At 42.3% G+C, this 26,688-nt stretch overlaps 1 protein-coding gene and 1 pseudogene across 1 annotated transcript in view; one reads left to right on the forward strand and one right to left on the reverse strand.

Moving 5' to 3' along the window:
* The window catches only part of TRHDE (thyrotropin releasing hormone degrading enzyme), a 253,931-nt gene that overhangs the window by 3,780 nt on the left and 223,463 nt on the right, over positions 1-26,688 (reverse strand). Inside the window, exons 13-16 of the mRNA XM_066634507.1 lie at positions 15,199-15,346; positions 11,075-11,172; positions 9,446-9,553; positions 744-911 (exon numbers count right to left, since the gene is read on the reverse strand). Coding sequence (XP_066490604.1) covers positions 744-911; positions 9,446-9,553; positions 11,075-11,172; positions 15,199-15,346 — 522 coding nt within the window. The remainder of the gene's footprint in view (positions 1-743; positions 912-9,445; positions 9,554-11,074; positions 11,173-15,198; positions 15,347-26,688) is intronic.
* Positions 2,771-2,888, forward strand: LOC136658157 (5S ribosomal RNA; annotated as a pseudogene).

A 26,688-nucleotide genomic window follows, 5' to 3' on the forward strand; every position in this document is an offset into this window, starting at 1 on the left:
TGCAACTCACAGCAAAGAACAGAAATTGCAACACATTTTCACATTGCTCAGTGGTGTAGTTAGAAGGGGTGCAAAGCACTAAGTTTTGCAGGAAGCCTCACCGCAGCTTACAAGGTGCCCCTCCCCTTTGGAGTCATTCCAGGCGATGGGACCAAAATGAAGGCATACACTCCAGGCTCCAACGACTGGAATGGTTGGGAGAAAGACCCTTTGCACACTGCGATGAGGCTCCCTGCAAAACTTAGTGCATTGAACCCCCTCTAGCTATGCCACTGGTAGAGCTTTCTGTTTGTATTTGTAAAGTATAGAAGATGAGCTGGGGTTTGAGACATGCATTTTTTGGGAACACCTCACCTCTTTATGGTGAAAATTGAAATCAAATGAATTGCTTAATTTCAGCCTTGCTATGGCAGCAACTGTTACCCTGCACATGCCTGATCTTGGAAGCTAAGCAGGGTCAGGCCTGGTTAGTACTTGGATGGGAGACCGCCTGGGAATACCGGGTGCTGTAGGCTTATACCATAGTCTTTCGAGACTGAAGGTTGCCATCCAATCTAATTTGAAATCATGCTTACCAAAAATTAAATAAGATTAACGAACAGTATAAATGCTATGTGCTTGATGACACAAGTATTTCCACAGGACGTGGTTTCAGTATATGTCTGGATAGGCAGAAAATAATATTTTGCTGTCAACACAGAGTGTGTTGAAAAAGATGGAACGCATCAGCTCAATTAGCACACCTGTTCAACAAGTTTCTGTCGTCACTGCATGTTAAAGCTTCCAACAATATTTTCTTCTCTGATACTGCAGTAGTAGAGTGGAATTTCATCCAAATAAACTCCCATACATCTTCATCCATCAGTGAAACTCCTGTGCAGTAGACAATGTCTCTGACATTTAGTGGTATCCTTTAAAATAAAACATCATGGTTAATATTGTGTGCTTGAATTTTCATTGTATATTGATTTGTGTCATCCGCAGCGTTTAGGAGATGGCTACATAGAGTTTTGTATTGTGGCTACTAGATAAAAAGAGGTCAACATTAGACCTGCAAATATAATTCTTTCATAAACGTCCTATGATGCAAATGAAATATTATGGTGAACCACTAGGCCTGCAGCCCAAACCTCTCATATGTTGCACGGCCAGGATTCTCCCATCTGTGTGGTTGTAGCACAAAAATATTCATGAGGAAGAGGAATCTCACTTCCTCAGCCAACCCAAATATGCCAGTACCAGGAAGTGGCAGGGCAAGAAAGAGTAGCACTGAATAATAAACTCTGGCCATTATTCTTCTAACAGTAAGGGCCAGAATTTGTTGCAACAGTATGTTGTTGACTCTTCCTACAAGCTTCATGATCTGATCTTGAATAAAAATTGGAGAACCAATTACTCCCACATAAAACTTGCCAAGTTTTGAGGTTACCTTCTGAGGCCTTTTGTTTGAAGAGAAAACAGTAATTATCTGAGTAGCAACAGTTAGCTACCTGGTAATCTGTAGCTTTGACTCAGGGAGTCTGGAACACAGTGACGCTGACCACATGTCAATAGCCTACATCCTGTTCTGTCTTTGTTCATGAATCACTAGGAACACCAGAGGAGTCTATAAATTCACTACTGATATACACTCCAAAATGCAGAAGGTATAATTTTGTAGACTTACTAGGAAACATTTCTCTAAAACAAAAATGCATAACTCTACAAAAGAATACAAATTACTCTCAGAGTAATCAGGTTTATGAAAGAGCCAAATCAGGTTTATGAACAAAGCCTTTCTTCACATGGAAAAGAAGAATAACTGCCCAATCCTTTCCACACTTCCCTGGGAGTAAGCCCCATTGACTCTAGTGGGACTTATGTCTGCGTACACATGCATAGGATTGGGTTCTAACTGCGAAAATGAAAATATCTCCAAAGGTACTTTTATCTTTAACCACAAATTCAACAGTGAACTGTGTATAACTTTTTTAAAAATCTGAAATAAAACTCTGATGCCCCAACTTCAGTTTTTTTCTGGTAGAGGCAGACAGTTCTGGCTGACTATATTAACTCAATGGAGAAAGAAATAATGATGTAGTGTAGTGCTATTTAAGCATCAACAGTGCCAAAGACATTCCTTTGTTATATTAAACCCCTTCTGGACTATCTAGCTGGTTCTTGCTTTTTAAAGCAAAGCTGTAATGAATACTTCAGAGAGCGCAAAAGCATTAACTTTTGAAAGCATCACTTTAAATGACTTTTATTTGAATACTGTCGTGATTTAGTTAACCTTATTTATCTTGCTTAAGAAACACAGAGAGGATAAAACACGTGGCAAACACAACTGCTGATTAAAAATTAAACACTTTGGGAAAATGTTAAAAATTAAACAGAGAAAAAAATAATTAAAATCATGCTGTGGCTTTACAGAGTAATCTATTTTTCCAATGATTAATAATAAAGCTTTACAAAGAGTTAAGAATAATCTTCTAAGTTATAATTAATTGGTACATGTTTGTTCTTGTTTTAACTAAGTTCTAAGAAATGGAAATACATTTATAAAACAGACCCTTAATTATTTATCTTCTAGGCAAATGGTGTTCTAATTTCTTAAAATGTAATTGGATGCAGTTTAGGCAGCTGTTTGATTTACTGACATGTTTCAGACATTTAAGAAAGGACATTAGTCAGATTTCCTATCTTAATTCTGAGAATTTAGGCGAAGTTTATTTTTGCTTTGTGTCTCTAATTACAGAACTGTGCCCTGTAAAGCTCTCATAAGAATGTAAACTATGAACATATGCCCTGCACATGCCCAATCTCGTCTGATCTGGGAAGCTAAGCAGGGTTAGGCCTGGTTAGTACTTGGATGGGAGACCGCCTGGGAATACTGGGTGCTGTAGACTTACACCATAGTCTTTCGAGACTGAAGGTTGCCAACCATATGTAAAATTGCTAATTTACATGTGAAGATGGTTATGTTGTATCTGGGTATAAGTAGGAATCATTCTGGACAAACTATTCTCCTTGCAGTGCATCATCAATAAAAAGACTCTTAAGATCTCCTTTAAAAAAGAGTCAGGGAAGTAGATTCTTCAGTGTCTCTGACCCAGTTATTCTATTATTAATTCTTTCCCCAGTTAGAATGTAATTCCTGATATTTAGCATAAATCTGCAATTTGAATTCCTTACTTACTGTATTTTCCCCCTCAGTGTTCCCACAAAGCAGTTACTATCCCTCTTTTTTGATGGTGGACTTTTTGGTAATGATAATCTATAATTCTCTCACTTTCTCTGTTCTTGTTTAAAACATACCCATTTCTGGTTATCAGTATTCTTCCCACAGTTGCTGAAAAACTTGGGTTAAGGATGGAGTGCCGCTCAGAAATTGAAGAAGGCAAGCTACAAAAATTCTAGTGTATGGTTTCAAATTTTCTCCAGCCTGACAAAGGAACTCTTGGTAGGTACCCACCACAGAAGACATGGGACCATGTGGAGTAAAATGGGTCATGTTTATTGATCAATTTACAGTTTCAGTGGGTCTCATCTAACACAAATTCTCCCCCTTACCGTGAAGGAGACAGCTAACCTGAACAGACCGCTTAGGGCAACAGTACCCTTGGCTCCAACCTGTGGTCATTTCTTGGCAACCCCAGCTTTTCCAGACCAACCCCTGGAAAGAGGGCCAGTGAAGTCAAACTGCTCTGCTTACGCCCAGCCAAATAGCCTTTGAGACAGATGTCCCAATCCAAGCCTGATCACCAGTCAGGCAGCCTTTTGAGACCAGTTCTGGTTCTCCCTCTGACTCTCACTTACAGGCAGGTAAGGGCAGGCAGCAAATCCCCAATCTGTAGGCCAATTGTGGAGCAGGAAGGGGGACCCAAGAGAATGAGTACTGCGGGACAACGGAGGGGAGGAGACGATAGGTGGGAGGTGCCGTGGTCTACGGTAAGACTGATAAATCTGTATGTCCTTTTTGCGCTGGGCATCCAAAGGGGCAAAGAAATAAAGGAGAAAAAGTCCACCAACACGCGGGGATGGGTCCGCTTTGTGGTCTCCAGAGTATACGGCGCCGAGGCTTACAAAAGGGTGAGAACCAGTAAAGACAGGTGGAAAAAATGGTGGGAGTGGTTAGATGGGGTGAATCCACCTATAACAGGATGTATCTGTATTCTAGTTAAACAGTTGATGTAATGTGACTGTTGTTGAAAATGTAAAATGTGATTTCTTTCCTTTGTATTATTTATTGTAGTATGAAACTTTTAAAATAAAAATCTATATTCCCCCCCCCCAAAAAAAAATCTATATTTCCCCAATCTGTAGCTTAGCTTTCCCCACTCCAGACACCCCCAATAGAGATCTATTGGGCAGGAGGTCTGGTCTAGAGGGTAGAGCCTCCATTTGCCTGAAGATTAACATCCGCAGGTCGCCAGTTCGAGGCCACCGGCACCGTGCCACCTTGGAGCAGCTGACAAGCTGAGCCGAGCTGTTCCATCTGCTCTGAGCGTGGGAGGATGGAGGCCAGAATGTTAAACCAGATCGGAGTGTAACAGCTTGAATGTGGTGGTTCTTGAAAGAAAGAACCTTCTTTCAATTTGTAAAAATCCCTGCGTGGATTTAATAAGCCTGCCTGTGTAAACCGCCTTGAATAAAGTCTTGAATAAAGACCAAGAAAGGCGGTATATAAATACTGTATATTATATTATTATTATTATCTAAAGGCCCCCTGAAAATCACTCAAACATATTGTTATTAGCCTTGGAGAGGTGCACAAAGTTGCTCTAAATAAGGTGGGCTGTGTATGATGGCCAGGTGGGATACAGCCACCCCATTCTATACCAAACACTAACCTTCCCAAGTCCTTGTGGACCATTCCCTGGCCCTATCAACTGGCCCTGAATCCATGAAGCCAGACCTTTCCAGCACTGACGTAAGGGCAGTGCAGCTCTGAGGTAAGGGAACAAACACTCCCTTACTTTGAGGAGGCCTCCGTGAGTGACACCCAACTGCAGGACGCAGCACATGTCCCATGAGCACCGCTATGCCAGTGCTGGAAAGCACTGGCATAAGGGGTTAGGATTGCACCCTAACGGGGAAGGGGTATTCATTAATGCCAAAGCCCACTAAATCTGAATGCACACACTCTTGTGCATTCTTTTTCTTTTCGCGGTCCCATATTTAGATGCACACAGAGGGCCCCCCTGAGTCTCACACCTCAGAGCACATCAGTGCATGCATAGAATATGTATAGTAAAACCAAATGTAGGGCAATAATGATCTATTTTAGGAGGTCTCCAAACTTTTCAGTATGATGGCCACATCATAGCCACACTGAATATTTTGTACATTTTTGGGTGCCGAAAAAAATCAGTTTTATAAATGAATGAATGAAATTTAAATGAATGAATAAGTTTTATTTGGATCTCTTTTGTAATCGGCATGAGATGATTCAAAACAAAAGAGTAATGTGACAATTACAAGGAAATAATGCCATGCTTACTTAAACTGACAAATATGTATAATGAGCAAAAATGTCAAACATTAGCAAATGCTCTTACAAAAAAAAGACAAGTTGCTGAGGGCTGGATAAAACATTGTGGCAGACTGGATATCGTCCCTGGGCCACAGTTTGGAGACCCCTGCTCTATAATATGACCAGACAGCCATCAGGATGGTTGAAGAGTGTTTGACATTGTCAAGCACAGAGCAGATGCTGGTCTTAGTAGAACTTGTTTGTTACTTTCAAAGAACACTGAAAGGAGGCAGGTTAAACCACGAGTTCACAGGATGATAACGTTCATTTGGAAGAAGAGTTGAACTGTATCTTTGTATCCATCTTTTATTATTAATGTTTTGGGCTGCAATTTCTGAGCTCTTTGGTGAAAGATATGTAGTCATGCATCATACTATGTTAAAAGACCACAAGGAAGAATATCAGCCAGCAATGTTGTTGAAATTAGTTAACAGGCAGTTGCACAGTGGAATGGAATCTTACAGTCAAATCGATAAAGCTGTTTAAGTAGAAAGAAATGTATGCTGAGTACAACTTAATCAAGGGTTTGATGTTGTCAGAGAAGACCCAGGGCAAACATCCAATAGGATTAAGGATTAACATGATAACAAGTAAATGCAGACTTTAGGCATTACCATTAAGGAGTCAGTTTACAGTCTTACAGCACAATCCTATGCATGTCTTTTCAGAAGTAAGTCTGACTGTATTCAATGGGGCTTACTTCCAAGAAAGTGTGTATAGGATTGTAGCCTTACAGCCCGATCCTATCTAAGTTTCACTGTGCCAGCTTGCACTGCATCCCGCAGGGGAATTTAGCAGGCGGAAAGTCTCCTTGGGGTAAGGGGTCATTTGGCTGCCAGTTTCCACTATGGGTCAACTCGGACCCACACCAACTATATCGCTGGTGCAAGTCTGCACTGAGCTGTGTGGGTGGAGCAGGACTGGGAAGGGGGTAGGATATGGCATGCATCTGCACTGCTGATCTCACCCCCACATCATAGGAACTTATTCCATTTCCCAGTCAAAGTGAATTTGCATTTTAGGCTTCCCTTTGTACGCCATTTGCATGTGCCAGATTAAATTGATACTTTTATTGCCGATTACATATCATGCAGTGTATTCACTTGGCAAAGCTATTAATTACTACTACTATCCCCTAAATACATAGATCTGCTGCCTAATTGACACTGTTTTCAGACAGGATCCTTTACCTTTTGAAAACAGGTAAAAAAAAAAAGCTGTGAAATTAACAATATACTTCAAAAGGCAACTATTTATCCAATAAAAACTGTATTTTTCCCCTCTCTCCACCCAGAGAAACCGAGAAGAGACACACACAGCCAACAGACAACACCCTTCCTTCAGTGCACACCATCCTGTCAGGCCCCTGCCAATGCAACAGGCTGTGTCTCTTCAGTTTTAAAGAGGCAGAAGAGAAGTGCAGCAATTCTGTGTGCTTTAAATGCTTTCAATCTGCATGTGAATTGCCATTAATTAGTTCTGGTTAAAATGCTTATACAGAAAATGGAGAAGGCATTATAGAGGGAGAGAACTGTCTGCATACTGTGCTTTCAACTGTACCAATAATCGAATTCAGTAATACTAATTTTTGATAATGCACTTGGTATTAATTTACAGAGTTCATTGTTGCAGGGTGCTCTGATGGGTACAAATGTTAATAGCTTTTAAAAAAGGCAAGGCAAATTAATGGAGAAACAACGACGATACCAGGAAATACAAGCATATATCTCTGGCTGCCATGTGCTGGAGACAAATATTTAATACTCAGAAAAATTAAATAGGTTTATCTGAGTTTTGAAAAAAAAGATAACTGGTTCCTAAGGAAATTTGTTTATATTTTCAAAATGAAGACTTAATGAATGGAACAGTCAATACTTGAAGTGCCTGTTAAACTTTTCTAAGGAGGTTCCAATCCCTATGGACAATATTACCACCCAAGGCCAGAGCCTTCCTGTATGAGCCAATGGCCATCAGGATGCCCCCTGAACCAGGTAAACTTGGTGCAGGGGCAGGTGGAGGCCAAGGAGGGAATGGAATGTGGAGGAGATGGGCAAATTGGGCCCAGGAAGGGGGTGGGTTAGGTAGGGCTGGCATGTGCTGTATCCTATCTCCCTTCCCAGGCCTGATCTGCCCTCATGGGTCAACTTGGACTTGCACCATTGATATCACTGGCTTACCTCAGTGCAAGGGGACAAAGGCTCTCAAGGAGACCTTCAGCAGCCAGAATTCCCCCCAAAGAATGCGGCACAGCCTCCACCAATGCCATTGCGCTGCTACACAGTAATTTAAACCAAACACTGGCTCACTGGCATTGCTATGGCTGAAAAATTCAGTAATGGGGACTCAGGGCCCAAACTTATCCAAATTTCAGCACCAGTGCAGCCACAATGCGTCCCTGAGGTAAGGGAACAAGTGTTCTCAGACACTGATGAGACCTCTGTGACTGTCCCACCACCACAGGGTGCAGCACACACCCCACTGGCATGGTGACACCGGCACTGGAAAATTGGATAGGATTGGGCCCTCAGACGCCTGTGATGACATTTGAATCAGCTTTCAGTGTGGGCCACTACATCATTCAGGAATTACCCATTCCCCTGTTGTACTAACCTAGAGACATAACGGCACTAATGTCCCACACAATGTGGCTGACTTAGGTGGAACAATTATTCAAATGTGACCACTGCCATGCAAAGCCCTAACCATAAAAAATATTACTTTCAGAACAGCACCAAAGAAATGTTTGAGTGCATGGGATGTGAGCCAAGTCATGGGGGGGACCATTGGGGGCCAAGCCCTGCACTGAAACCCCCACTGTGCTTCCACCCACCTGCTAACTGCAGGTTGGACACTACCATTGCCATTGATACTGACAGTTCAGGGGTCAAGCATCTGTTGACCAGTGGCCCACCTGGTCGACCTCTGATGCTACGTCTCCCCTACATCCCACCGTCATGTGGTGATTACCATACTTGGAGAGCTTGTCCCCTTCTTGAGCAGTTATGATCAGAATACAGATCAAGCAACTCTTCAAAGTACGAAGCATTTTAAAGCATGTTTGCTCTCAAAACAGATGCATTGCGAAGGTTAAAGAGGTTAACAAGGCTGATTCACCAGTCCAGGCAGATTGTATGGTAATTCTTTTAATTTTTTTTAGGCTGCACCACTGTGCTGTCATAAGTACGGAGTGTGAGTAATGTACTTCTTCACAGTTGAAAGGACTGCTGCAAACATCTTAATTTCCTGAAAGTAATCGCTTTTACAGTACTGTACTGGAGATGAATTTCAGCAATCACGTTTTAATCCACAATAAGGATTTAAATGACTGCATATATTTATTTTTAAGTGGTTGTGCTAGTTTTCACTGAGGTTTCAAAGCGTTTCAACAAAATGATACCAACACCGGCATGGATTTTCTGCTATTTTTCTTCCTCCTACTGTCACTGCTCTAATGTGCACAAAATCAGGAAGAGAATTTATGAGGGATATATAAATTATTTCTCCCTTATTCTAGATTGGTGCTGCAACAGCCCCTCCTAGGAATATGGCTGCCTGTTCCAAAACTGGCCTGGTTATTTTGCCACATAAGGGAGAAGGAAAACTGTCCTGTATATCTGTAAATATTTACGCACACACACACCCTCCCCGGGCTTCAGGGACTGCAAATGAAACAACTGTTCAATTGACTCTATAGAAAGACTGGTCCATATGATTGGATGATACATATGCAATTGCCACAAATCTATGTTGCATATTTAGTAGTTTTGAAATAGTCTGCAAGATAATAAGTAAATACTTATGTAAAGTTTTTTTTTTTAATAAGTAAGAGGAAGTTTCTACCTCTTTTTCATTTCTGTGCTACTGTATGTTGCTAAAATATATCTGGGGGGAGAAAAGTAGTGAGTCAATGCATGCTGCTGTCCTCTATACCTGTTTCGGTTGCTGGAAATCCAGTCTGAGATTAGTGTTGCAGCCTGTTGATGGCAGTGCTTATTGCCAAAGCTACAAGCCAGCATAATGACTTCACGACGTAATTCTCTGGGTAGCCCAAAAACACAAAGAAAAAAACAGCATCAGGGCTCATGCTAATAAAGAAAAGAGTTCAGATGCCGAAATGAAAACTGTACATCACTACTTACAAAATCTAAATTAATATTTAAGAAATGCAAAACTATTCTTAAATACAGGGCGGCCTTCTGTGTTATCTGTTCCCAGAACCCCCGTTGATACCAAAATCCGTGAATGTTGAAATCCACAGATTTGGGCATCCCAAAGCCTCCAAACCTGACCAGAGGGACTTCTGAGGGCCAGGGAGGTCATGCGCACCCTAAGGCCTTCAGAGGGCCAAAAAAGCACAACTTCCAGTTTTCAGCATAGCTCCAGTAGTGGTTGGAGGGCAACAACTGGCCCACCCCATGGCTTCAGAACCCATAGGTATTCAAACCTGCAGATACCAAGGGCCGCCTGTATTAATTTACAGTGTTTTAATAGGAATTATTAACATGGCAATCAGTTAATATATATTGAAGAAGGCCTCACTTCATAGCAGCGAAGCCTCAATTTGTTTTAACCATCTGTATATGCTATCTAACAAATATGACAAGCAATATGTTTGTTAAACAAAAGGCATAATCCAACCAAGGTCATACAATTTAAAGGTCCTGTATTGGAATCGCGGAAGATCTGGCGAGGAGGTACGATGTGGTGTCAGCGATGGCCCCTTTAAGGGTAAGGCCTGGGCATCCAGCAGAGTGTGCTGCACAGCTGCAGCCACTTGAAGGCAACAGGGCCCCCAGGCATAAAAGAACCTGATGAAGGGAGACTTTGGTGTGGGTAGTAGGAGACTGGATTAATGGACTTTGGAGGCTGCTGGAGACACTGAGATTGGCTACCATTGGTGTTTGGCTGTTCTTATGTTCTTACCATGCCCAAGACCTGCGGAGGATTAACATGCTGCTGCAGTGATGGGAGGAGCTGCTGGCAGGGGAGGGGAAGAAGGAGGGCCTGTGCAGGATGTACAGGTGAGCTACCCTGGTGGTGGGGTCCAGCAGTACTGCAGGGTGGAACCAGGGTCATTTTGGGGGGAAAGAAGGAAAGCTAACTAGCATAAAGTGAGCATAATTCTCTAGGTGCTGCTTGGTCTTGGAATCTGGCAAAACAGGTCCTACAGCCAATTGTATCCAACTTGCCCATGATGATGCATCTGTGCCAATGGAGCATGTGCTGCCTCCCTTGGTTGGGGGAGGGGCAGTCATGGAAAGCTCCTCAAGGTAAGGGAAGGTTTGTTGCATTAACTCAGGACTGTGTTGCAGCTATATTGGCAGTGCAACGTTGGTTAGGATTGACCCCAAAGTCTCATTGATTTCAGTGGAGGAGGTTAAAAATGGACTCAACCCTCTGTCATGAAAATCAATGGTACTTGGCTGGCTTACATCCAAAATAAAGAAAATAAATCAGAAGTATAAAATAGTACAGTTTAAGTTCAGGTTAAGTTTTTGGGGTTCAATTGACTTCAACTGTTTTGCAGCAGTTAAACAAGAAAAGGAAATATAACCGTACTCATGTTGGTATGAAGCCTGAGCAAAGGATTTCTCCACATTATTTGTTGGCCATCCAAGCTTAAGATACATTGCGGCAACTTGTCTTAATATATATTCCTGAAACAGAGAGGGAAAGAACCCTGCATGAATTCTTTCATACTGAAACATGCACTTGCTTTATTTGAGATTTCTTTAAAAACATTCACATCTCCAAAACGTGTTTGCGGCAGGTATTAAAATAGTTTCACACAACACCTTACAGAACAAGGGGTGACCCATTGCTAAAGGTGTCACAAGCCAGATCCAAAATGTGGTCAAGTGTCATTCTAGCACACACTGCACACGCCTCACCCCCTTATGTTGTGGTAGCTTCGTGTCTGTTCTAGGGAGCTGGTGAAGAGTAAGAAGTGGAAAGTAGGAGACAATGGCATATCTAGGGTTTGTGTCACTCGGTATGGGAGGTTAGCACATCACCCCCATGGTGTACCTCCCCCCATGCAGTGGGTGGGGCAACACCCTGAGCGGTGGACATGGTGATGCAGCATTGCCCTGCCCCTGATGGTTTTTTTGGCTATAGCTTTTGGTAGAATAGATATTTCAACGTGGTTTGTTTCATTGCATTCTGCATGAAATTACACACTGAATGATACATAACATGATGGTTTTATTCGGAAGTACTATGACTTTCAAAATTTTGGCCAGTAATGGTGTCACCCCCCCCCCCGTGTACCCCCAGTGATGCCACTGGTAAGAGGACAGAAGGGGTAGTAAGCCTGACTGCTGGCCAGGACTGTGGGCCCTCCTGCACAGGAAGATCACATTGTGGCCCACAACTTGGCCACTCAGGCTGGAGATAAATCAGATGAGTCAAGTAGGATCACCTAATTATCATAATACTAGCACTTCCATGGAGCAAGGCTAAGCACAACTCAATCCCATTGATTTCCACGAGATGGTTAAATGTGTTAACTACCCCAGTCAAATAAAATGGAGCTGAAAAGTGCTTCATAGCAGCTATATCATACCCTGCTTTTAAAAACATGTAATATATACCTTACACAAGTATGGAAAACAGCCTATGCTTAGACAGGCTAGTATTTACCTTGGCAGGCTCCTCTGGACTTAAAAAATGCATGTTTGAGTAATGTCCCTCATTAAACATTTATAAGTGACACATTTAGGCCACACACAGAGATGAAATTGATAGGCGAGGCGGTCTTTATATGCACAGATATGGCAAAACCATTAGACGGGCGCCGCCAGTTGATGTAATAATACTGAATAATGTGAGCTGCATACCAAGGCTGGCCCATTTAACGAGATCTGTATTTCAATGTCCTTTTAGTTGTTGACATTTTTAAAAGCAAAGGCAGGCTAAGAAGTTTTCTACTTTTGACCCTTGGACAAGAGGGACTACTTTATAGGTCAAGTTGTCAAGAGTGCTTTAGTCACACTGTGATTTGCTTCTGTTAGAGTCGCCTGTTTTTAAGGTGTGAAACATAAATGTGACTTTAAAAAGGTAATTCCGATTATATTAGCGCAATATAAGAGCAAATAACTTTTATTTACATGACAACAGCTGCATGTTATGACAGGATGAAAAGAGATACATGATGTGCCTTTCTCTCGCAGGGAAGTTATTCCTGTGACAACAATGAATTTATAATAGATTCGTTGTCGACTCTTGCATGAGATCTTGAGGACAAACAGAACCATCCAGCAATATTTTTACTTATTTACTAAAATGGTATTTCTCTTCCCCCCCCCCCCAAATCGGACTAAACAGTGGTGCAAGCACAGGATACATTATAATGATTCTTCAGTGGAACCAATAAGAAGTAGGCAATTCAGCTTTCCATTTGATTCAGCATTACATTACTGTAGAGGTACTCAAACCTTTTAGCACTGGGACCCACTTTTTAGAATGACGATCTGTAAGGACACACTTAAAGTGATGTCATGGCCAGACATGACATCATCAAGTAGGAAAATTTTTAACACCCTCCCACACAACAAATCAAAGTAAATAAGCAAGGCTACAATCCTATGCACACTTTCCTAGGATCAAGACCCATTTAACATAATTTACTTTTGAGTAGGCTTGCTTAGGATTGGGCTGTAAATTAAAAGTTTACAATAAGTATAACATTCTTATACTCATATGTTAAAGTTTACTTATTTAAAATAAAGAAGAACTCTCATAACCCTTCCAAACAGCTGCTGATCTGTTTAAAAAAAAAAAAATCCCCAAATATCTCAGAAGCTGCAATCCTATCCAAATTTACTTGGGAGCAAGCCCCATTAACTATCGTTGTTAAAAGCATACACAGTAGCCTGTTAAAAGCACAAGTCATTCCCCAAAATGCAGTCGGGTACTATGCTAGCATCAAGTCTAACATTTAAAAAAAAAAAAAAATATTTAAATGGAGATCCCCTGAAATTAGCTCACAACCATCTAATGGGTCAAGACCCACAGTTTGAGAAACACTGCAGTACAGGGAAGGAAGCTTCCACTGCGTAGAATTCAGTGTCTATTGATAAAACTTAGGAAGTCAAAAAAACCAGAGAGGAATGATTGAAAGAGTTAGTACAACAAGGAGTTCCAATTAACTCCTTATTTACTTATGTCTGGTTCAAAAAAATCTTGATTCAGTTCACAGTGTCCACCAGATACAATCTGAACTTGGGGTACCAATGAACTTGGGCTCCTTTTCTCAAACATGCTCCACACAGTAATCCTTTTTCCCCCAGCCAACATATTTTAATGACTGCCTTGTATATTCTGATATTTTACTGCTGCTGCTACTTTTGCCCCTCTGCCCCATATTACGGGGGGTATCAGGAGTAAATAGTAGTCTGATCTTTGGCATTTGGAGTAGGTGAACTGTATTAAATGTGGTTTTTGGATTGAAATAATGACAACATCGCAGCTGTCACAAAGGACATTCAGCCAAGTTTAATAATGTGTATATTGTATGACTTGGAGCGCAAGCCTAACTTGCGCTGGAAGCAGGCTGGCCAGCAGGGCTGTGCTGCATCCAGCACAAGTTTGGGGCCAAATGCGGCACAGTTCGAGACAAGGAGAAAAGTTTCCCCTTACCCCGTGTTGCGCTGCAGCGGCCCCTATGGGTCTAACTTGGATCTGCACCACCTGATGAGGTGGTGTGAATCTGAGCATCCCGGGACTCTGACCTGGGCCCCTGGATCATGGCCCTGCCTCCTGCTCCCTGCGCACCCACCCACAGTCCCTCTTGTCACTTGACACTCTTGCCTCCTCCCCAGACCCCTGCATCAGCCAAGCTCAGCCTCTCCCTGGGGCCCACAGTGGCATGGAGAGGCCAGTGCATGTCTGTGTGTCAGCCTATCTCCCCAACGAGTGGTGCAAAAGTGCTTTAAGGCACTTTTGCGACACTCCTGGCCTGGCGCAAGGGACTTGTGTTGGCCCAAGTCCATTCTAGCATTGGGCCCTAACAGTATAAACTGTAAAGGCCATCAGTTACTGCTGCTCAAAATCAAATCAAACCCTGTGATTACTACATTAAAGTAAAACCAAAACAAAATGGGGCATGAGTCAGCTCAAGTTATGCACTTTTAAGTCCCATTTTTATTTCTAGTGAAAATATTTAAGCAAGTGCTTTATTCTCACATTGAAATCAGTAGAACTTAAAAGTGCTTTGCTTTTGCTACGGCCACAGTTTCAATATTTTATGTAATTAGTAGCATGGTCTGCATATTTTACATCCAATACAGTATTTTATACATAGGAAAATGCTATTCCTCTCCCAAATAGCATATTCGTTGCTATTATAATTGTGTCTCCCACTAGATAATTTTGTGACACATTTAATAACAAAAAATGCAACTCTGATTTATTGTTAATTCAATGGAGGCTGGGCTCCTCTCTCTCTTTACTGGGAATACACATCTAGTCAGATTTTTAAGAGGCCACAGAACACAGGCATCACACTTGCCCTCCCACCCCCACCCCGTATATCATTGCAAATGGACTTGCAGGATTACAGCACAAAAGCTAAAATGTATCTGGGGCATACCCTGAATAATGGTGTAGAAAGGCATGAGTAAGTCACCTAAACTTTCAACAACGTTACTATACAACAAGAGGGAAAGAAAGTATATTTTTACATTGAAGATGTTGTAGCTTTCGGTGCGGTCCAGCAATTTATCTAGAGGATAAAGAGCTCGGCTGGCAGCATGCCAAGGCAGAAATTCCTTTTCCTTGGACAGATACTTGATAATCTCTAGTGGAATATTTTGAGGCAAATAGCCAGCTCTACAATGAAAGAAATAATTGTTAAGTACTGCTTGGAAGAATGTACTGGGTGAGATTAGAAAGTGAGATACTGTACACTGACCTTACATAACATAAGAAAACATGAACATTATATATTGTCAATATTGGTTTTAAAAGCTCTTATATATTGAATATTGATAATTGGAATAAACAACTTTCCATACATTGAAATAAACTGAAGTTTTGCAGCAGAAATAAAAGCATTTTATTGCAAGAACACCCAAAGTGTCTGAAAAACTGTCACCAGCATTTGTTGCAGAAAAACTCTACAGGTTACTGCACATGCCCGATCTTGTCTGATCTCGGAAGCTAAGCAGGGTCAGGCCTGGTTAGTACTTGGATGGGAGACCGCCTAGGAATACCGGGTGCTGTAGGCTTATACCATAGTCTTTCGAGACTGAAGGTTGCCAACCATTTTACATACAATTGGGAAAAGCCAATTGCCTTTGGAGAAAGACACTGAAATTTTGCTCTATAGCATGACTTCAGGAAGCAAATAATTGCAAGTGATAATTCACATTTTTGCGCATTTAAACACAGATTTTTTTAAAAGTCTGTAACCTTCAAGCTTCAAAATTTGATTCATTTACGATTCTAAATTTTCATGACCCTTATAAATAATAACAATGTGAGTTATGAAGGCTTATGGTTTTCACCTCTCTCTATTTCTAGCACAAGTCCTGAACCTATAATAAGGAGCTGCTGTTTTAAATGAATATCTTTTTAAAAAAGGAATACAATGTGCATGGTACTGGATTAAGTCAAATCATTCTTTTCATTATCTCCAACATCTACTAAGAAGAAAGAAAGAAACAGAAACCAGCTTTTATCAATCACAGTTCTTACAATCCCTGTTTTGTACTGGGGATTTTCATCTAAAAGAGATTCAATGGGTTCAATAGACTCAATATCCTGATATTTCTTCCATAAGCATGGTTTGCTAATGGGTGGGGGAGAGGCACTTTTTGCCAATCTCCCCTTCCCATTGAAGCTTCAGTTCCCCCCACCCCCAAACAAGTTCCTGAAAGTTGGAGGATCCTTAGGAATGAATTTTCAGGAAACGGGAAGGTTCAGAAGAAAGGGGGATTAATGAAAATTCCATGTTACCTTTTACACAAACTGGGTTTCTTATACAAGCAAAATAAATTTTAGGATACAACTCAATATGACGAGTACCATTATGCAAAGACTACTGGCTATACTGATGGGAAAGGTCATGCATGTGAATGGAAGTTCAAGCTGCTGCTTCTTCAAGCCCTAGTCAAGGTTTGGTTTTGCCAGTAGAAGGCACAAGATGAAGCACTGCAACCCTCTTAACTCATTTCTGCCCAGTCCACAGGTGCACACATTTGATCCCTGTTGTGTATATACAATGTTGGGCAGAAACGGGTTAAGAAAAGAAAGGGAGGTCTGCACTTTTTGAAATTAACAGCAATCAACAATAGTTCAAATTAATTCACAAAAAAATGGGATTCTTCAGATCCTGCCACATCACTCCCATCATTCCAAGCCAAACAACACAGAAATTAATCTTTATCTTACTGAATAAACGTACTTTAGATTACAGGAGTTTTCAACGAGTCAGTTAAAGATCTTGCATCCAATTGCAGAGGAGGGATTTGTTTGTTGTGCAGCTCCATTCTGACCTTGATTTGTTCCCTTACATCGAGCAATCAAACTCACAGAGATATTCATTTTCCCCTTAGGGACAAAGTACCAAATGGTGGGGTAATTGCCAAGGGAAAATTATTACTCCATTCTGAATTATTTCCTTCATAAATCCAAAACCAGTCAGACTCCGTCACAAAAAACGACAGGGTTGCTGTTGAGTTGCTGAGAGCCCCACATACGAGTGCACCATAAATCCAGAAGCCCACCGCCCACCAGAGCCATTCTGAATTGTCCTTAAATCAAAATGAGAAAACCCAAGCTGGCCACAAACTGGCAGACGGCGTTGAAACAATGAAAATGAGGTGATTTAGTTGCCACTGCTCTAAAAACTACTCCGCATAATCTGTTTTGTGTGGGAGGAAGAGAACGTGACTAGCTTATTATTATTTATCTGAATGGCAGTGGGAGAGGACAACCCAGGTCTACCCCCCAAAACTCCAAAACAAGGATACTTTCACACCTGCAGTTTGGTCTCTGGGCAAGTCATGGGATTTAATACATCATGACACTCAATGGAATTAGTTTAGATTTTTGTTCAGTGATTTGCCTTTAGAAACAAAATTAAATTCAAGAATAGGGTAGACTAAATCCTGATTTTGCTCCAATGTAGTAATGAATTTTATATGGCTGTGAAGTGAAAGGAAAGGGGCTACATTTAACTCTAACAAGCCTATTGTTATAAACAACCAACCCCTGGGCCCAAACTGCCTATCCCACCCCTCCCTGTCCTCCCCCCACCACTGTGCTGTTCAATGGGGCACTTATGTACTCTGGCACTGGTGTCTGAGCCCAATCCTATGCATGTCTACTCAGAAGTAAATCCAATTGTAGCCAATGGGGATTACTCCCTGGTAAATGTGGATAGGACTACAGCCTCAGTAATGTGCACAGAACTTCACATGTGCCTTTACTTAAAAGGGGGGCGACACACTGGACTATTCTCTTGTTTCAGCAGACAAAACTGCTAGCTATATAAAACTGTCTCCATAGTATACATTAAATTTGCTTTATACCTTTGCTGTACAACAAACCAAATATCAAATACTATAGCGGGGCAGAGACTTCTTTGAATTTACAAGCGTGGAGAGAAACTGGCATGTCGATCCACAGGAAGGTATGAGGTCAAGGCCTTTGATGTGGGCTGTATTGACAAATGGATCGCTACCTTAAATTTTCCACAGAACCATCACCAATTCTATCACTGGCCGTTTCTGCTGTAAAAAGTTTATGTCAAAAGGTAAGCCACAGATATCTGTAGGAAGCAGAACTTAACTGCTGGTCTGTGATTAGCTGCACAAAGTATGGAGACAATATGCTTGCTCCTAAGGCAGAGGAAATCATATTAATTTATTCCTTTCATACCCAATTTTTGTGTATATAATAGATCTGCTTGAGATCACTGGTAGCCTTTCAATGGATGATTATTTTTTTTATCCCATAGGGATTTTAGGGTATGCTTTTATCATTGGTTGCTTTGTTGCAGTTTTTAAAAATCATTTCTGCATATTGCTTTTCAAATTGGAAAGATGGAATATAAATATTTTAAATAAATCAGTAGAGTCATACACTTATCTGGATTTACATGCTTTCCTTCATGATGATGGAGAATGCCTTCTCCATCCAAAAGCTCTCCCCAAAATGAGCCCTGCACCCTTACAGCTCACTTCTGCCTTCAAGCAGTGCCCACACTAGGGGAGATGGAAGAAAAGCACAATGCAGGCGGCACGAAACATGTGCCCATCAAAGCCTGGGATCAAGAGCTCTGCTTTTTGGTCACCACATTAGCAGGTGGGCAAAGTATGTCCTGTCTTGTACAGCTACATCACCCAGGCTGTTGAGCCAGTTAGCAATGACTAAATTAAATCCCATTAATTTTGCTGGCATTTATGGTCCAATCTTGTAGAGGGCCCGGGGCAGCGGACCTCCAACTCTGCTGCTGTAAATCTCCTTACCCTGTTGCAAATTTTGCAGCACTGTTGTGAGCATTGGGGCCACCAGTGCAAATGGCTGCCAGAGATGGACCCAGCCCATATTGGAGCAGGTAAGGTGCTGGTGGGGTGGGTGGGGGGGCACAAGCACTTCAGGGAAGGAACAGGGCGGAGAGTGTAGGGGTAGGAGGAGGTGGATTTCAATGGCAGTAGCACACACCAGGATCCTATCTCCATTTTCCCAGCCTAACATGCTTCCTACTTCTCCTCAGACTTAGGCCAGCAAACTAGCAGTCACAGATCCGAGGAGACCCACTGATGGCCAGGCAGCCTACGGAGAGGCATGCACCTCTCCAAGGTCACCAGGTCATCTCACCACCTTAGTATGCACTGTGCATTCCATCAGTGTGCATTCCATCAGTGTGGCTGCATTATGTAAAATGGTAAGGGGGATAGGACCAGGCTATTATTCATGACCAATTTTCTTACGATGCAATCTTGTGTATATCTGTGCTGTTTAACTTTGCTCTAAGCCAGGGGTCTCTAAACTTTTCGGCTGAAGGGCCGTATCAAATATCTGACATGGTGTCGAGGGCCAAAAAAAAAATTAAATATAAAATTTAAATAAATACGTTAGAGATGGAACTTAGATGAATGACTGAAATGAATGAATGAATGGGTTCAAATGTCCAGGATTTCTCCAAGCATGAACACAGCCCAAGAAATAAAGCACACACACTTAAATGGACCCCCATTCCCCCACCACACAAGCACAACTCTGGTTGTTTGGTCAACTGGGCCAGAGGCTCTCAGGGGATCAGAGGCTGGCCACGGGCCAGATAGAGGCACTTAGCACCTGGCCCCTGGTCTGGGGTTTGGAGACCCCTGCTCTAAACTTACAACCCAGTATGAAGCTCCTTTTCTTAAATTCAGAGATATTTTTAGCACAAGTCTTCATCAATTCGCTTACGCTGACCGTCTTGTCAAGAGCGCTACCGACTTATGCCAAAATGGAAATATTGAGGACAGGAGAAAGTGATTTTACAAATAGAAGAAAAACTGTCATAATCAAGCTACTGAGTTCAAAGTAGTCCCAGCACATAAAGCAATCTGCACCAGAACAATCAGCTCGAGGGCTGAGGTTTTGATACTGCAACTTTAATGTAGAAGCAATAATGAAGGTTAAACACAAAATGTTCGTTTACACAGGTTCCATATTACAACTTGTGAATGAGACAAAATAAAATAGTATCAACAATTCTAAGTAAGAGAGCTGGTATTTGGAAATGGCTTGAATGTATTCCTTGGCTTAGAGGGAAACTTTGACAATTCTTCAGTCTATTGCTCCAATATCTGATGCTTAAATTGGTCTTAAAACACTGACTTTTCTAGTCATTAGTTTGAACAGGGTTTAAATAACATCATTAAGGATAATATGGATCCAATTACCCTGAATATGCTTGAAGACTTGGGGTGTTGTAATGAATTAATTTGGGATCTCTGGGGAAGGTTTCGTCTGATAAAGATGACTACAAATTCACACTTCAATTTGCTACACAGATGCTCCCAACAGACACTTCAGAGATGCATCATTCCAAAATCATGAATTATTAGAGCTTTCGAGGTTGTATGTTGTTTTCACAGAACTAAAGGCATAATGTTTAGGATCTGTGATCAATGACTCAGGGAGAAAGAATGTGTTGCATCTTGGAGCGCAGAGGCCACATTTCAAATTCTAAGTCCACAATCCTAGTAGCCACACTTACCTGGGAGTAAGTCCCACTGAATTCAGTGGGGCTTGCGTCTGAGTAGACACGTACAGGATTACATTGTAAATTAGAACTAAGGAAGTGCAATAACTATGCTGAAGTAATTGAACATCAGTTGTTGTTGGCATCCTTCAGTCTCGAAAGACTATGGTGTCACGCTCTGAATGGTGGCTCTGGAACAGAGTGTCCTCTCCAGAGCGCGAAGCCTGGGTAAAGTAGGTATGGAGGATAGGCTGTTACCCATGCAGCAAATCCCCCCTCTCCATGTCGCTGAAATAGTCCAATGGAAAGGCAGAAGCCAGTACGGTTGGTTCCAGCGGCGTCGCAGGAGTTGCCAGAATGGGACTGTGTTCAGCCATGAACTGCCTCAGGGACTCCGGCTCTGGATTTTGCCTGGAGGTTGACTCCTGAAGCCTTTTCCATAACTGGATGTAGCCACAAGGCAGTGGAGGTTTGGGATCAGAGCTTTCCTTCTCTCAGATGAGCTGCCTTCCCAGGCTAAGGAGTCCCATCTACCCGGTGGCTGTTTAGTCGCCTCTTACGACAAGTACAGCCAAACTGAGGGCCTATTCTTCATCAGGAAGCACCATAATAATAATTACGGTGGCATGCCCTATAGGTGCATCACCACTTTTGTCCTGCCGCCCACCCAGTCCTGCCACCCACCCCAGACTGGTCATGGGTCCAGGTTGGGATTCTATTTAATTCATGCAGGTTGCAATGTTTGGTCTTGGTCACTTTGGCAGGTGTTGGGAGGGCAGGGTAGGTAGAATTATCTTATTGGCATTCACGCTTAGGTGTCGCATATAGGGCTGGGACAGATCCCTATTGGAAATTCTGGAGAGTGGTTTTCAGTCAGCATGAACAGTACTAACCTTGATGGGACCAATAGTTTGGCTCACACTAAGGCAGCTTCATTCATTCATTCATTCATAAAGGTACCCGTATGTTATTATTTCTCCCTTTCTTTTCCATACCCAATAGTCCCCTCCCAATAGGATGAGTTTGGCCTACCACTCATCTGATTGAAATCCCATGAATGACCCTACCAGATACGAAGAGCAGCAGAGCATGGAAAGATGGAGCCACTATAATAATGGTGATGCTGACATCCCCGGGGCCATAGGAGCCTGTGCTGCTTGATAAGATCTATGGATCTCAAACAAATGTGAAGTCATCAGTCACGGTTCTGGTCTCCAGAGTGCACTGGTAACCTCCCAGGAGGCTAAAGATCTTTTTCCCCCCATTAGGTTCTTCCTACAGCCTTTTTGTTGTCAGCTGCTGTTTCTAATTGCTAATTGGGTGCTATGTTTTTATCAGTTCTATTGCTCTGCTGCTTTTCATTGCTTTTATTATTATTTATTCTGTTGCTTGAAATTTTTTTGATTCATTCCTGTTTTACTTCAAAGACAGGAGTAGCCGTCAGGTGGAGCGTGGGAGGCGAAGGGCCAGAGAGAGACCAGACCAGGAAGGAATCCAGCTGGAACGAGGAGCTCTATGAAAGACTGGAACTATTCAATTGTAAAAATCCCTATGGGGGTTTAGAACAGCCTACCTATATAAACCGCCTTGGACTAAAGTCTGAGGAGAAATCTGACGACCAAAGAAAGGCGGTATATAAATACTTGTATAAATAAATAAATAAATAAGCCACATTTCTCTGTTTAGAAAGCATTCAAGATGAATTACATGGGCAGACTATTCTAAACCACATTTTTCAATGGGGTTTTAACAGATACGTTCTCAGACTCCTCAGTCACCAGGTGTTGCCTTCATTATCTTATTGTAATTATTGCATTTTAATCTCATTGTTGGCTGCTGTTGGAGTCTCATGCTATTGGAGAAAAGGCAGGATATATATTTTCTATTTCATGTCCAGTAGGGGAGAAGGTAAGACTGAAGGTGAGCACCCTAAAGGGTAAAGGGCCACCTCCACCAAGAATATTATAATGCCGTTGTACAAATCGATGGTAAGGCCACACCTGGAGTACTGTGTCCAGTTCTGGTCGCCGCATCTCAAAAAAGACGTAGTGGAAATGGAAAAGGTGCAAAAGAGAGTGACTAAGATGATTGCTGGGCTGGGGCACCTTCCTTATGAGGAAAGGCTACAGTGTTTGGGTCTCTTCAGCCTAGAAAAGAGGCGCCTGAGGGGGGACATGATTGAGACATACAAAATTATGCAGGGGATGGACAGAGTGGATAGAGAGATGCTCTTTACACTCTCACACAACACCAGAACCAGGGGACATCCACTAAAATTGAGTGTTGGGAGAGTTAGGACAAAATAAAATATTTCTTTACTCAGCGTGTGGTTGGTCTATGGAACTCCTTGCCACTGGATGTGGTGACGGCATCTGGCCTGGACGCCTTTAAAAGGGGATTGGACAAGTTTCTGGAGGAAAAATCCATTACGGGTTGCAAGCCATGATGTGTATGCGCAACCTCCTGATTTTAGAAATGGGCTCTGTCAGAATGCCAGATGCAAGGGAGGGCACCGGGATGAGGTCTCGTTATCTGGTGTGCTCCTTGGGACATTTGGTGGGCCGCTGTGAGATACAGGAAGCTGGACTAGATGGGCCTATGGCCTGATCCAGTGGGGCTGTTCTTAGTTCTTCAGAAACCTGGGCTGGGATTCAAGCTTCTAGCAGCCACTCTGTCCCCCATAAGCCCAATAAATAAGAGAATGTCACTTACATTGCCATATGACACAGAACTCCCTGCTGGGGACAAGGTGAAGGGGGTGGGCCCCCTACAAGCTTGTCCTAGTTACATTTTAAGGCAATGAATATAACTGATTTATCCTGAGAAACAATGAGCTTTCATTCTGCTTCTGTATGTTCCTTTCTGTATTTGGGGAGGAAGGAGAATGGAACTCTACCTTCTAAACTGATCTGTCCTCATTTTTGTTATTTTGCCATGCAGAGCAATGACATTAATCATCTTTGGATTGTTCAAACAAGCCAGTTAGCAAGAATATTGGTAGTGGTTTCAGCTGCCCCTGGGTGACGTGACCAAAACATGTAGACATTCCAAAATTTAATCCTTTGCACCCCTTCTAATTATGCCTCTAGAAGAGGATCCTTATAAGAACATAGGAACAGCCCCACTGGATCAGGCCATAGGCCCATCTAGTCCAGCTTCCTGTATCTCACAGCGACCCACGGCCCTGTATCTCACAGCCCACCAAATGCCCCAGGGAGCACACCAGATCACAAGCGACCTCATTCTGGTGCCCTCCCTTGCATTGGCATTCTGACATAGCCCATTTCTAAAATCAGGAGGTTGCACATACACATCATGGCTTGTACCCCGTAATGGATTTTTCCTCCAAAAAAATACATCCTTAGAATACATTAGTATTCTAAGTAATTCTTAGTAATACATTTCTAAGGATTTCTAAAAAAATCCTTAGAATACATTTCCACACATACTGCTAAAATATTGTTGCAATCTACATTTTTGAAACTAATATGCAAACAAGTAGGATACCTTTGGCAAAGGTCATAAGGAATCTAAAAATTACACAAGTCTTGACAAAGCTGTAAGATAAAAGGCAACTGTTGCTAAGTACATAATCTCTAACAATTTTAAAGCAATTCAGTTCTATGCCTGCTGATGGCAGGAAAAAGTCACAGAGAAACAAGATGTTCACATTTAATGGAAGAAACTATGAAACAAAAATAGTGCTTACTAAATTAATGCTATGTAGAACTTATTTTAAAATATCCCTTCAAGTGCCATTTCATTCATTTTACATATGTCTTAGAGAGCGTTATGTTAGAGGCATAAAGGAGGAAATTAGGAAGATAATGCATATTCTGAGTTATAGAAGTATATTAATTTTAAAGTAAATATTCTATGCTTCAAAAGAATTTTATAGGTTTTCCCCTGACCAATATATATATTAAATTACACCAAAAAGCGAGCTTGCCATTTCATCTACAAATTCTATTTGAATCAAATGTACCTGATTCTTATGATGTATAAAAGTTATTGGAAAAGTGAGTCCAGGGCTTCTGCAAGAGAATGAGCGTTATTGCTCATTTTTGAGAAAGCCTACTGGAAATAAGAGGAATGAAAATGATTTAATCTGCATTTTATTAACTGTTTCTTAACTATAAAAATAAGAGGAATCTAATGCTTGAAAGTATTTGTTACATTTTTCACATAAGGATAAGCAGTCACCGATCCGGAACTTGGCGCATTTAGAAGAGGATGAGGAAAGTAACAGCCATTTATTTGTCCATTGTGCCTATGCTCAGCTCGAGACTGAAGGTTGCCAACAACAACAAGAGAGGCCACTTCTGAGCGATCTGAGTTGGACAGGGTTAAGGGTGCCCTTGAGGCCCTTCTTGCTCAACCCTGCAGCACATGGGCTGCAATAGTACTGCTATCTGGTTGGGTCCCTTGGCCTGTGCTGATCTCTGCTCCCTACTGGGTCAGATTTCTCCCTCCTCCCTGGTCTGCTTCCCTCTTGGTCTGGATTTTCCAGTCTTCCACCAGCCACTCCTGCCTGGTTCTGGTTAACATAAGAACAGCCCCACTGGATCAGGCCACAGGCCCATCTAGTCCAGCTTCCTGTATCTCACAGGGGCCCACCAAATGCCCCAGGGAGCACACCAGATCACAAGAGACCTCGTCCTGGTGCCCTCCCTTGCATCTGGCATTCTGACATAACCCATTTCTAAAATCAGGAGGTTGCGCATACACATCATGCATGTGTATTCATGATGGTTGTTCCCCCATCTTGGTCTACCTCCCTCCCTTGTCCTCCTCCAGACACTCTGTCTTCTCCCTTCTGGTCTCTCCTGCTTCCTTTTCTTCTTCCCCCTGTGTAGTAAATATAGAATGCACAAGCACTAGGTTTTGAGATGCCTTGGCATATGTGGCAACAGCAGAACACATTCTGCGCCTGCGCGGCAAGAGCAAACTCTTGGCCTTGGTGATGACTCTAAACCCAGTGCTGTGAACAACAGAATCATATCTCAAGGATGTGTATTGCGGTCAAGCTAGAACTAGCTAGTAGGCAGCCAGTATAATCTTAGCAACCTTCAGTAATTTTCCCTATTGCATAGCTTTGCATCATGTGTTTTGAGGATGAATAAAAGTCTAAGGAAGCTAGCTGGGAGGACGGACTTCTCTCTCGATCTCATACCGTCCTACTTCCGGCTCAGCTCTTCCTGCATCAACCCTCTGAATGAATGTCTGCCGTGTCTCATTCATTGTTCTGCTCCTCAATGCCCCTGTTTATAATCTAAACTTTCTCAGTGCCTCTGCACTCCCACCAAACAACAAGGCCCCAGAAGCCTTGGTTGTTTCCCAAAGCAGCGTCTTGCGCTGCTACACCCCTGCACTTTCTTCCTTCTCCTCCTCTCATATTCCCCCCCCCCAATATCTTCTCTCTTCACTCTTCCTGCTCTGTATTTCTTTCTGCTAACCCCTCCAACTCCCTGCAGCTTGCTTTTGAGGGCTGCCTCGTGGCACACCTCCCATTCCCAAGCGATTCCGCTTAGTGGTGATCAAGCTGAGCTAGAAGCAAGTGGTAGCCTATGACATCACCAAGCGGCACACTGCCTTCCCGCTGACTGCCACTGCAGTGAGACGTAGTGGAGTGCGCATCACCAGATAGTCATCACTTTCAGTGCCGACTGAATTACGGATTAAGAGTGTGTGTACGCGCGCGTTTGTGTGTATCCCTTCTCTCAACAGGCCGTCAACACCATCTACGTTTAGAGGAAGTGATCCTGACTTGCGGTGGTACGTACACAACCTGTGACGACACACAAAGATCTGTAGAGAGAAGCAAAAGGATATTATGCACAGCGTCCTATAAAGAGAACAAAGAAGAGTTTGTAACTCTATTTACATTTTCTGCAAAAAGGCACATTAAGAAAGTGAATTGCCCCCCAAAAAAGCATATGGTGAAATGTGAATGGGTTCAGTGTTGAAAATC

This window comes from Tiliqua scincoides, chromosome 7, assembly GCF_035046505.1.
Source record: "Tiliqua scincoides isolate rTilSci1 chromosome 7, rTilSci1.hap2, whole genome shotgun sequence".
In the NCBI taxonomy this organism is placed as follows: domain Eukaryota; kingdom Metazoa; phylum Chordata; class Lepidosauria; order Squamata; family Scincidae; genus Tiliqua; species Tiliqua scincoides.